Source organism: Gymnoscopelus braueri, assembly GCF_963280865.1.
Source record: "Gymnoscopelus braueri genome assembly, chromosome: 5".
In the NCBI taxonomy this organism is placed as follows: domain Eukaryota; kingdom Metazoa; phylum Chordata; class Actinopteri; order Myctophiformes; family Myctophidae; genus Gymnoscopelus; species Gymnoscopelus braueri.
Genome location: NC_137606.1, coordinates 42,812,640 through 42,826,345, shown reverse-complemented (window position 1 = coordinate 42,826,345; position 13,706 = coordinate 42,812,640). Strand labels below are relative to the sequence as shown.

The 13,706-nt window shown below is 42.2% G+C and overlaps 1 protein-coding gene across 1 annotated transcript; it reads right to left on the bottom strand.

Moving 5' to 3' along the window:
• Positions 1–1,191: 1,191 nt before the first annotated feature.
• On the bottom strand, positions 1,192–2,349 carry LOC308085180 (KH domain-containing, RNA-binding, signal transduction-associated protein 1-like; the record flags this gene model as incomplete). Its single annotated transcript, XM_080428265.1, has 1 exon — positions 1,192–2,349. One exon carries the CDS (start codon positions 2,347–2,349, stop codon positions 1,192–1,194), a length of 1,158 nt encoding a protein of 385 aa, XP_080284391.1.
• Positions 2,350–13,706: the final 11,357 nt, after the last annotated feature.

Below are 13,706 nucleotides of genomic sequence, written 5' to 3'. Positions count from 1 at the left end.
TAAACTCTCTTTGAAGCAATGGTGAATGTACGGAATTATGGGATAGGATCATTAAAAATCACGATCTATTGAATTGCAGAAGGCATTAATGTATACGTACATCAATTCCACTTATGTGTTATGTGTTTTTAATCTTCTCTGTCTGTGTAGGTTTGTGGGTGTCTCTTTCTGTTGGTCTCTATGTGTGGGTTGATGGTGTGTTTGGCTGATTGAATGAGTGATTCTCCTGCGGGCTTTCCTCTCTCCACTCACTTCCAGCCAGACTACCAACTACCCTGTCACTCTTTGTGTAATGTTTGATAGCGTGTTCATTGATTTTACAGCAAGGGTTGGTAGGAGTGGGGGTGTATTTTTCTCCTGTGTTTTGATTAGGTGTTAGGTTACTAATTTGTCTATTGGTTTCTTCACATATGATTTGGTACGTGTAAGATTGTTCACGTTTAGTTTCCTTTTGTTTATTGTTTTGGCTAATAGCCCACCCTGAAGATACAAGATTTGAATAAAACCCTAAGCAGATTCTTTGTTCTTTGGGAGCTGGGAAGGGGAGAGCTGGACTATAATTTGCCATGGTTTCTCCCAAAGCTGGTTTGAATGATGATCATTGAGAAAGGCCCATTAAACAAAGTAAGAAATAACCACGGTGGCAAATATGGGATGTGCAAAGCAGTTTCAGATCATTTGAATGAGATTTTACAAGATGGTCAGACATGTCTACATTTGAAAACGATGGTGAATGTCTCTCTCTGTTGGTGTCTGCTGGGAAAACAGCTCACGGGCTTGCATTTGCCAATAATATCATTGGTAATAATATGTATTTGTCCTGTTCTTTGTCCTGCTCTTAAAGACATTTAAAATGCAACATAAGTGAGAAAACAAATCGCCATCTCATTACATTAATTGAAATATGAATCAGTAAATAAACTAAAGTAACTAAATATAAGATTTTGTAGTTATAAAAACAGCAGCAGAGAGAAAGTCAGCTAACAAACCTACACCCACTGCTTTGAAAAACAATCACTGTCCCAATATGAAGGACCCCCCACCTAAAGACATTGGCTTGGTCTTATTGTTTCCAACTTCTAGCAACATAAGCTGGGAGATTATCATCGGTCTCTAGCTAAATGAGATAGATACCCTCATTCTTGGCAAATACCGATAATCCAAGCCACTCTGACTTACCTACTTGTGAGGCTAAGAAGCAGGTGCTTTGCCTCCGGTACCATTGATGGAACCTGAGCCCTCTTCCCAATCATCTTGAGCATATTGTTCATATGTTGCCTCCTGAGCCTCTCCTTGTCCGTAATCATAGTATTCAGTATCTGCAGGCGCAGGTTGTTGACTGTAATATTCATATGGCTCATAGGCATTCTCATAGGACTCTTCATATGCAGGATATTCATCATAGGCATCTGCCTTTAACTGTGATGTTGGAGGTTGAGCATGCTGGTGCTGCTGGTGGGAGAGGGCAGTGGCGGGGAGCATCCTCTGTGACCCCAGTGCAGGTGGTCTAGAGCGGGGAGCTGTGCCCCCTCTGGGAGGTGCAGAAGGCATGCCACCTCGGCCAGCTGGTGTCCCTCTGGACGCTCCACCCCTACCCAGTCCTCCCCTTGGAGCACCACCATGTGGCACACCTCCATGAGGAGAACCACGTGGCATCCCTCTCCCCCTTGGCCCTCCAGGATTGTTGTTGGGGTTACTGTGTTGTCCTCTGCCCCTGCCGGGGTGACCACCCCGCACCCTACCTGAACAATCCTGGGCTCCATTCAGGTAGTGGGGATCCATGTACTGTTCCTGTTCACCAGGCTCCGGGGTCAGGAACTGCTTCACCTCCTCCATGGCGCGCACCATGCGCATGTAGGCTTCCGGAATGGGGGCCATCACCTCGATTAACACGTGCAACTCCATGGACAGGTGAGAGTATTTAGCATCACCTCCCTTTCTGTACTCTTCCTCCTTATTTTTGTCTCTCATAGAACCTTTCCCCAGAACGGAAATCTTGGCTCCAGTGTCTTCCTGGAGCCTCTTGATGGTGTTACCTTGAGGTCCCAGAATCTTACCAACAAAGTTGACCCTTGGGTATTGCTTGGTGGGGATGAGGACCCGCTCTTTCAGCTTGAGGTTCTTTGTAGTGAACAGGTCCACATACATTTCTTTCTCTGCTTCTTTCTTCTCTCCTTTCTGAATCCTTTCAATTTCTGCCGAAATTAGTTTTGTTGCATGCATGAAGGATGAATCCAGACTGTCTTTCTCTGCCTGTAGTTCCTGCAGATATTTGTCATCCATTTTGTTTTTCTTATGCACAGGTCCTGATTCTACCAGAGAATCAGATTTCCTCTTCATTTGGTTCATAATGCGTTCAGCCTCGTTAAAATTTGATTGACCTAAAGATAGACGAAATAGCTAACAAAATCACCTCACTGCGTCCTTGTAGAACTTGTTTTGTTGCACGTTGTCCATATTGAATTTAAGAACTTGACTAAGGCTTCTTAACCACTGCACACATCTTGCATCATCAGATATGATGTCATCCTTGCTCAAATATGGAGTTCCACACAGCTCCAGACTTAACAGTACTCTCTGGTTGGAAGTATTGGGTAACCACGGCAACCTGATATCAAGTTGTTTGGTGGTGTGTGTACCCCGGAGCCTTGTGCCCCGGGCTGCAGCCCCATGTGCCCATGTGTTTATCCTGTCATTCATAAACCTGATTGTTAGGGGAAGTATAGCAATCTACTGTCTCTGTGGCTACGAAGCCACTTGCCACTTGACACAATCTGAAACAGTCCATGGTTGGAAGGGTATTTTATAAGCCTGCAAGCTTTCCTGATAAATGTCGATGTCCATTATAAATGTCGTAAAAGCTCACATTAACTGATGCAGTTAGCTGTCCACGTGACCCTCCCTTCTGCAATGCTTTGCAGTTGAGGTTAGTACAGTTCAAATACCAGGCATTCATACAACCAGTCCGGATGCTAAAAGTTTACTCTTTTGTGTTTACACACTGTTTCAGTATAGCAAACCAAATCAATGAACATTAATCCAAAGTGTCTTCTGAGCATTGTGAGTGTTGAAGATTATGTCAGACTTGTCACATTACTCTACCAAACAGCACACAATACTTTAGGCATATGTTTGGTTTGGCAAGATAGGCTCATTATAACTTTATTTGTAGCAACTCATTATGTAATATTGGTTCATAATGGAGCACAGGTCTCCGCCAGGTCAAATAGGTTATTGTGGGCCAGCAATGTTCGGAATTCGCCAATCAGGATGGAATATGAAAAATTGGACGTAACCATCTTGATCACTTGACTATAGAGATAATGTGTACCGATTTGCATGATGTTTGGACAAAATTTGTATGAGTAATTTGCGTATAAATAAAGGCTATATTTACATCTTCTAAATGTAACCTAAAAAAATAATGGATTTGGCCTCTTACAAAACAAAACAGATACACAAAATGAAATAAATAACATCACAATTGTGCACATACACTTGTGGGTGTCACATAAACAAACACACAATGTCATCTACAACGAAACGTTGCTCTCAAGAATGTTTTTGAAAACATTTGAAGTGAGAAATAGACGATGCAATAACCAAAATTGTATTCTATTTGATCAACACTTGTTATCCGGGGCGCCGGGCGGACGGCGAGCACGATACTCATGGAATACTTTCATTACTGTAAGCAAGGAAATTCTTTGTTTTGTTGTTACTTTTGGGCCAATTTATTTATTAAGTAGCCATGTGATAAGCGGGATAATTGTCGCAGTGCCGGTAGTTGTTGAGATTGTTTTTGCCAAAGTTGTTTTAAAGTCTTTGTCAAAAAAGTGATCTTTTAACTTAAAGAACTTTTTAAACACACTGAAGACAGCAAAGAAATAATAAACTTATAAAAGAGAATCATGCTTGTGTGTTCTGTAAGACATTAATGATTTTAAGTCCACTGAAATAATGAATTTAAGGGGTAAGAATAATTTTATATTTAATTCCTAGTATAATTATCGGTGAAATATGAATAGATACATAAATATACAAATAAAGAAACAAACAAACAAACAAGAACATGAATAAATATATAAGCTGTTTATTTCAAGTTCATGATACCCCTGAACTAATCAGAGGCACTGGACTTGTTTGAAGATGGGGATGGGAAGTCAGGGGGAGTAAATAATTAACTGTGAAATCAGAGCAGGTAGGGCAACAGGGCCACTTTGGCCTCTGGACAAAGAGGGGCATAAGGCCACACTGAAGGGCAATGACAGTCATAGCCTTCATGGCCTCCATGACATTCCTGGTCCAATATTAAATGTGTTTTGTGAGGTCACAGTGATGTGATCTTCACCTTTGACATTTGATCACCAAATTCTAATACCTTCATCCTTGAGACCAAGTTGACATTTGTGCAATATTTGAAGAAATTGCCTCAAGGCATTCCTGAGATATCACGTTCATGACCATGGGACAAAAGTACATAGGCCTATAGACGTACGGACAGACCAAAGACATATCTTTGTTTTCAAAGGCGGGGGAGAAGTTTTGTACTGGCCTACATGGTAAGGCCCCGCCACGTGCTGAATAAGCATGACAAAGTTTTAGAGTAGACACATATACACATACTGTATGGACACATATCCATATTATCTGTAGACCGGATCAGTAACAGCCCTCCCCACCCAGAGTTTCAGCGGCCCATATCTCAGTTCATATCGTTAACAGTCTGTGGGACAGACAACCCGAAAACATAATGCCTCCAGCCACGGCTGTCACCAGTGGAGGCATAACAAATTACCATTTACCATGATTAACTTAGATTCATTTCGTTATTCAATTGATATTGCACAAATAAGAACATTCCCACAAAGCAGTATTTTTTTTAAGGTTAAATAAGGAAGTATATTATGCTGTTTGTTTAATAGTACCTGGCAAGCTGTTTATTCATGTTTACTGTCAAACCAGAAAATATATTTTCACATGGAAAAGCATTTTCCATGTGAAAATAACAGTAATAGCTGTAAGTGGGCACTAGGGACATCTGGGCACATCGATGTAAAATTGGCTATTTTGTCCAAAATGTAAAAAAATGTAATATTAGGAAAATGTTTTTAAGTAAAGTAAAGTATGCATGATTAGAACATGCTTAAACATTTGACAATTAAGGTCTAATATTTTGACAATTTCTACACATTGCTACAAAACCTGTATATCCAGTCATTTTAGGGCATAAACAAGAAGTTGAAGGATAAAAGTAAGTCTGATAAAGATATACCGTGCATGTTCACATCATGTATACTTTACATTACTTAAGACCATTTTTCAAATATATATATTTTTAATATTTTGGACAAAATAGCCAATTTTACATCGAGGTGCCCAGATGTCCCTAGAGCCCACCTATCCTGTTACCGTTGAAAATGGGTGAAGTTGTCCTTTAACTGATAACTTATAGTTGTACACAGTTGTTCTTGATTACCCTGGTGTAAAAAAAAAAACGACTGATCTAGAATTGTTGATGATTTAATGATTGATCTAGAATTATTCTAATTGGATATTGCGGCTGTTGCCGCCCTGCCATCCATCCTGTTTGTGACACCATCTGTGCTCTCTGGAACGTGCCTGCAGTACAAACTAAGATTAATGATCCTAACCTCAAGTATAATGATCCTAACCTCAAGCTCATACTCATCTTCCCTTTTGTTTTTATACAACAACATAAATTGAAAAACACATAAGCTCTGATTGTGCTGCACAACTTCAACCAACTCTGTAGATTTGTTTTCGTCTTTTAATATATTGTCATTTGCCTCAGATGATAGGCTTATCATCTGACGTTCAATTCAGGATCCTATGGCCCTCATTTAACAATGGTGTACAAACCAGCTTATATTTGACCCCAGGAATTAGCTTATGCCCACTTCCAAGTGAGATTTATCAAGCAATCCTATACAGCCAATCCTAGCGTACATATCGTCTGACCTTTGATAAATGCGGCCATTAATGGGCCAAGGATAGAGCCCTGGGGACCCCGTACAAGGAAGTACATATCATAAAGGTTTTAACATCATGCATCCACAAGCAAAAATGTGGCAGTACAGGGATAGGAAGATAGACACAATAGCAATTGAAGGAATAATTCTTTACTTTTAGCATCTATGTATAGTTTGGCATTGATAATCGAGGAACTAACTTTCTTGTGAGTAATAATTAACTATAATTAACATGTTTAATAGCCTATCCCCCTAATCTTCTCCAATCCTCCTGCTGTTCTTGTGGCTAAAGGAAGCACAAAATAACTGATGGGTCTGATGGGGGGAGGGGGTTAAAAAAGGATTTGAAAAGGATTGGTCTGTACTTTGCACCATCCTTGGTGATTAACCATCTACTTTACAGTCTATTGAAGCCTACTTGCTCAGCAGGAGTCCACCTCGATGACAGTAATTTGTCAGAGTGTTTGACGCTGTTTGGCTGACTGTGCATTTCGAAGAGAAGAGGAAGGGAAAAGGAGGCGGTGGGAGTGAGGGAGAGGAGAGTATGGGAAAGGGTGGTGTTGTAGGGTATAGGGTAGCATGATTATGATGACAAAATTGAGAGGAGGAGAGTGGAGGAAGGCGAGGTGTGTTGAGGAGAAAGGAGGAGAACAGATGAGAGGTGAATCCGAGAGAGGAGAGGGGAAGAGAGGCAAGGAATGACAGGAGAGTATGAAAAGAAAGCAAGATGAGAGGGATACAGATGGGCAGAGTGAACGCATTGCCTAGAATGGAACCGAAGGGAGAAGAGGGGAAGGAACAGAAGACCGGACAGGAGACAAGACAAGGGTGATCAGGGGAGATCAGGGGAGAATAAAAGCAAATAAAGAGAAGCGTGCAGCTTTCTTTGAAACCGTGTGGGAGCCAAGGCCCTCTCTCAGAGGAAACAAGGCCATTATCTGTGGAGAGATGGGACAGCATGGGTTGATGTTCAGCTGCTTGACTAACACTTAAACTGTCAGCATTCCCTACAGAAGACACACATTCAATGACAGCACAGCCCACCGCTAACAACAAAATCAAGCTTTTCAGATAGACAAAGCCATGGAAACAGCATAGTGGTGGGTTACTACTGTGTTGAAACATACAATATACTCTCTTAGGCTGTCTGGCTCTCTCTGGTTTGTTGTCACTAGCTGTACAGGAAGTACCTCAACACGCATGCATGTCTTGCATCATTTTGGATAAGAGGATAAAACATTATTATTTATTTTTTTTCCCAAAGTTTTTATCCCACGATTTTGTAACCCATTTTTTCACCCAGTGCCAATTGCCTATGTAATCCTTGGCGCTACTCTCTCTCTGCCAGCCTGGGGAGAGCCCAGAACTGAGCTCATGCCTCCTTCAATGCAGGAGGAGCTAGCAAGCCGCTTCTTATCACCTGACAGGGGGGAGTTTCCCCGGTTGGATGTAACGCGTGGAAGGAGCACGTTATTCTAACCAGTTCCTTTCCCCTCCATCAGGCGCCCCGGCTGACTAGGGGGAGGCAGTATAGAGACCAGGATTACTGCATGTTTTTTGTGAGGGTACCTACCCTAAGGGACACAGGGAGAACATGCAAACTCCACACAAAGATAGAACATTATTAACAGTCATACTATCATTCTGATCTACAAGCCTACTGTACATGACCAATGACCCCAGTCATTCATTGTTATTGCTGGTGGGAATATGTTTTATCCCTGACTTCTAGTCAGACTATATATATATATAGCCTATAGTTATTAACAACAGCTCGAACAAAATATCTATAATACCAGAAAGGGTCGCTTGTAAACAATCTTTGGCTTTGACGCTATCTTAGACATGCTATTTGACAGTGCAGAAACAATATTGCCTTGATGCATGTAACATTAACGAGCGTCAATGAGTGTCAGCTGGACAAAGACACACACCTCCCCTCTGCGGTGGTCTAAACTAAAAGTGAGTATGTTAATTTCTCTCCAAAAAACCTTGAACATGATGGAAGACATGAATAATGAACACTCATTCACTCACTCACTCACTCACTCACTCACTCACTCACTCACTCACTCACTCACTACAACCCTCCCCCCCCCCCCCTCTCCTTTGTTTTTACAAATGGAACCCTGCTTGTGCTGTAAGAAGGGCCACATCCATGGCGCTGAAGGCAACACTGTGGCACCTTGAGGCTTGTCACTGCCAGATGTACTGTCACAGAGGTTGGCATGGTGTGTCTTTTGGCTGGGTATCCTTGCCAGTATCGCAGCTTTGCTCCTAATGCTGATGATCACAGATTTTAAGCGTAATGTGCTATTTTAATTTGAAAGTCACTCAGTGAAACTGTTCTCGTCAACACGCTGTGCTAACATACTGACAACGGTAACTTTTGCTAATGCTAACAAGTAAAACAACATTAATTGGGCAAAAGTTAGTGCTGATGTTGCTGAACAGTAGTAATTCATGCTGATGCGCATTACACCACGTTACATCACAGCAGCCCCAAGCGTACGACATATTAACCACATGCACGTGACTGGCTGATGGATGGACGTGTAAGAGAGAGAGAGGAGAGAGAGAGAGAGAGACCAGATGCTGTTAATTTACTATTTCTCATAGTACAATGTGTGTGTGCGTGTGTGTGTGTGTGTGTGTGTGTGTGTGTGTGTGTGTGTGTGTGTGTGTGTGTGTGTGTGTGTGTGTGTGTGTGTGTGTGCGCGCGCGTGCGTGATACAGAGAGAGACACAGAGATTGTGCAAGTGTGCATGCATGTGTGTGTGTGTATGCATGTATGCATGTATGCATGTATGCATGTGTGTGTGTGTGCTGCGTGCGTGTGTCCCAGTGGAATCAGCCAGTGTTTTATTATGCTTGTCTAGACTATATGCATTAATGCTATATCACATCCTCCTACCACATATGGTCACTACAGATGCTAGTGGGTTATCCAACCAGTCACTTATAAATGGTGTTTGTGAGGCCGAGTGCATTTGTGAATGTGTATTTATTTTTACCCAGTTATACATGGTGTGTGTTAACCCAGGGTTATAGTTAATGTCCCCTCATCTGTCGTCTGTAAACAATAACATTGTCAATGTCACTTTAACTCAGACAAATGGAACCAAATGGACCCTTACGGATCCATTTGGTTCCATTTGTTCATGCTCTGAGTTACAAATGGATAAATTAACACTGAGGATCAGTGCACACATTGGAGTTTATATTTAGGTAGTCTCTCAAGCCAGACAACACTTCCACAATCTTTAAACGCTACAGAGAGTCTGTAACTACACCTCGGAAAAGTTGCACTGTGTGTGTGTGTGTGTGTGTGTGTGTGTGTGTGTGTGTGTGTGTGTGTGTGTGTGTGTGTGTGTGTGTGTATATATATATATATATATATATATATATTGCAGGATTGGTTTGTTTTGAACAAAATGTCTCAAATCATGAACGCAGCATGCGATTTCCGTGAAATTGTGCACGCACATTCCCACTAGGCCAAGGAAGAAATGCCACTAGAAAATGTTCAAATCAGCCTCATGGTGGCACTATAACAGGCCGATTCGCATGTTTACCTATAACTGCACTGATCTGCGTGAAACTTTCCACACACACTCCCTAAAGGCCAAGGAAAAACCTTTGCCCTGCATTTTTCACATCTGCCACCATGAGGCTGACTTTAGTAAAACATTTTTTTTGCTATTACTCCTTCAGATTCTGTCCAAAAATCACGCAAATCGGTACACTGTATCTCTATAGTCATGTGATCACGATGGATGTGTCCGATATTTCATATTCTATCCTAATTGGCTAACATTGGCTTCCAATGTTTGCAGGATAGGTCCGTTTTGAACAAAATGCCTCAAATCATGAATGCAATTGTCGACCAAAGTATGACTGTATAACAGTATGATGACGCTGTTCACATCAAATTCCAGGTGCAGAATAAACTAATACACTAACAAGCAATACACTACTTGCATGGTGACACAACAACATGTTGGAAGGAAAATGGTCCGATATCTTTTTCAGATCTATATATAAATAACCATTTTGCATCATCTACAGAGCTGAAAGAAGCATTTTCTCTTCCACAAACCCATTTACGGGTTATTTACAAGTTAGACATTTTGTTCAAAATAATTTTAATAATTTTGAAAACCTACCTCAGAAACACTGTTTTTATGCTTTGATGAAACAACATCCTAACTCTAAACACCAAATTTGTCTCACTGTTTTCTAAATTGTCTATTCCGTCAACAAATCATATGAAGTCCTCATGGCAGGCTGATATTGGTGTGGAACTGTCTGATGAGATCTGGAGCGAGGGTTTGAAGAGGATTCACTCGGGCTCAGTCAATGCCAGATTGCAGCTTGTCCAGTTCAAGGTCATGCACAGATTACATTACTCTAAGGTTAAAATGAATAAAATGTATCTAACTGTTTCCGATACTTGTGACATCTCCAAGTTGGGTCACACTTTCTGGTCTTGCCCAAGGATTATTTTATTCTGGGAAAACATTTTTGCTTGGTATATCAGAGTACATGGTTTTCATATTGAACCTGATGAACTAACTGCCTTGTTTGGTTGCTCCGAAGCCTCTCTTGCTCTGCCGTACTCTGTCCAACAGACCCTTATGCTTGGTACACTTGTAGCAAGGAGAATCATTTTAACAGAGTGGAAGACTTCCACCGCTCCTTGTTTTACTAGATGGCTTAATGAGTTATTGAGTTTGTATCACTGATACATCTGGAGAGGCTGCGTTGCAACAAACAGGACGGTCTGGCAACATTCGAATACATCTGGGCATGCGCGCCAATCCCGGGGGGGACGGGGGGGTTTTGTCCCCCCCCTAGCTTCAGATTGGACCCCCCCAAGTCAGATTGGACCCCCCCCAAGTAATTTAGGATAATTAAAAAATACTTTTTTAATTTAAGTTAATAGAATCCGAACCCGCGCGCGAGGGACCCCCCCCAGCCTCAAGACAGATTGACGCCCCTGCATCTGGGGTCCTATCACGAATCATCTCGACTCTGTTGTGTGACTGCTCTGTTTTGTACAAGCCCAAGTGTCCAATCCAAAAATGTGTCGTATTTTGTTGTATTCTGTTTGCCTTGCATGTTTAACATGCATTATAGTCTGGTGTTTGTTTGTCTTGTTGTTATGTCTTGTCGATGTCATGTCAATTTTTTTTGCAAACTGCTAATAAAGTATTCAATCAGTCAATCTATCTAGCCGTATGTATCAACCGTCCATTTCTCGCTCATCAGGTTTTAAGATGCAAAAAGGAGAAAGTTTCTTTCTGACAAGGCAGCTGACACAGGTAGGCACACATGCAGGCACAAACAACGATCAATAAACGTGTCTGTCATCATTTGAACAGCACTGATGTAGTGATGTCTCAGACCGCCCAAAACTTTATTTGCGTTCAAATAGCGCTATCACCCAACGTCATATCGTTAATGTAAAAGGTATCCACATCCAACGTGTCCTACAGAAGTTTGTTGTGTAAACCCCAGGTGGTAAAATGATCCTACTGTGAAACAACTGTTTAATTTAGGTATTTAAACAAGCCTGTGTCATTCGTTACCCGGTGTATTTCATGTACAGTAGCATGCTTCCCAGTCGCCGTGATTGGTTGAGATGGCCGTTTTTTCCATGTTCTCCCTGTGTCTCCTATAGGGTAGTTAATACCCTCACAAAAACATGTAGTAATCCTGGTCGCTATACCGCCTCCCCCATAACAGCCATGCAACTATAGCCTGATGGAGGGGAAGGGAACTGGCTGGAAAAGGGAATTGGCTGGAATAACGTGTTCCTTCCACGCGCTACGTCCTACCGGGGAAACTCCCCCCTGTCAGGTGACAAGAAGGTCAGTTGGCTCTCATGCATTGAAGGAGGCATGAGCTCGGCCCTGGGCTCCCTAGGCTGGTGGGGGGAGTGTAGCGCCCAGGATCACTTAGAAAATTGGCACCGGGTGAAGAAATGGTTACAAAATCGTAGGATAAAAATAAAAATATATAATAATAAATAGAAAAAAAAGAGATGGTCGTTTTCTTTTAGGTGTTTCAGGGCTTGGTCGAATCCTCCAAAAGATTGTAGACAAGTAGACAAGCTCACAACGTGGTGCCTTGCGACGTGTTGTGCGCTTGTAGATCTGATAGTTCAACGCACAACACCATCGTACGACGAATAGGCTGATCTTTCAGATAACTGCAGCGCACGGCGCAGCAGGCTGTCGGGAGTTAAACCATTATGATAGGTTTTAATGGTTGTAAACTACGTATTCAATCATGCAATGTTGTTTCTTTATCCAAATAATAATATTAGTATTAGGCTTAAATGATAAAATAGCCTAATAACAACATCCCAATCGGCCACGGTGGCCGGTGATCTCTATAATTAACGGCCATTTAAACATTTTATCGGTCAATGGCCAAACGGAAACCCTGATCAGCAAGCCTTTGACTGTTTTGATTTCCAGAAGGACTTATGTACGTGACTGCAAAGGTGAAGTGTGTGTAGGTGGGGTGGGGATATCCGCTTTATTTTCTTTGCATTTTCAGCACTTGTACGTACAGATTGTTAGGCGAGCCGCGGAGGCATTTGAAAATTGTGTGAGCTAACGGTCTGTCTCGAGAGACTTAGTTAGAGGTGGTATCTGAACAGGTGAGTTTTCAGACTGCAGTGGAAGAAGGTGAGTGACCCTCCATCAATCGGGACAGATGGAGGCTGGTCATTCCACAGCTTGGGAGCCATGAGGGAGAGAACCACCTGGAGTGCAGGATTATATCCCGCAGGTAGTAGGATGACATGCCCTTGACCACCATGTAGGTCATCACCAGTGTTTGTATGTGCTTTGCCAAAGGTGGATTATGAGACAATGGGCCCTTGGGCATGCTGGGCTTGGAAAAGCCCTCCCCAACACTGACAGCAGTGTGACAGGTACACTGACTTACAGCCAACCGCCAGTGGCGTAACGGAGGGGTAGCAAGTGATGCGGTGCGGGGGGGCCACCAGCAGGGGGGGCCCCGCCTGCGCTGATACAAATATTTTTACAGCTAAAAAAAAGAAAAAAGTTTATCTATATTGGTCAAATAGAACCGAATTAGAGCCGAATTAGACCGAATTAGACCCGCGCGTGCATGTACGTTATACTCCTGCGGGGAGTCCCCGCGAATCTTGCGTTACGCCACTGCCAACCGCACAAACTACATTTACCTACATCAGGAGGATCAACAGCACACATACAGTACAGTAGCCTACACACTATTAACTGCAAATGAAAATATTAACCCATTCAAATCGGGAAAGCAAGGGGGGGGGGGGGTCGAAAAAGCTAGAAAAGGTTTGAGCTACTGATTTAGAAGGCATTTGTAGAATCGGCCTCAGGTCTACACTAATCAGTAGTTTTTGCTCCGTTTGTACGATGATGTCAATCACTTGAAATAGCTAATGTACAAGTTCACAATGTGCATCCAACATGCTGTGATCTTGTACAGTAGATCAGCTATTTTCGACATTGCAACGTGACACTGTCGTGTGACGAAGGATAAATCAGGCTTAAACGATTTATTGTGACATCTTCAAAGTCAATGTTTAGGCCATTCCTTCGGTTTTCAGTACTTTTGGGGCTTTATACTTTTTAGCCCTTTGACAAGAAATATTAATTCAATAACCATGACAATTCACACAGTAGGCCCATTCGGTAA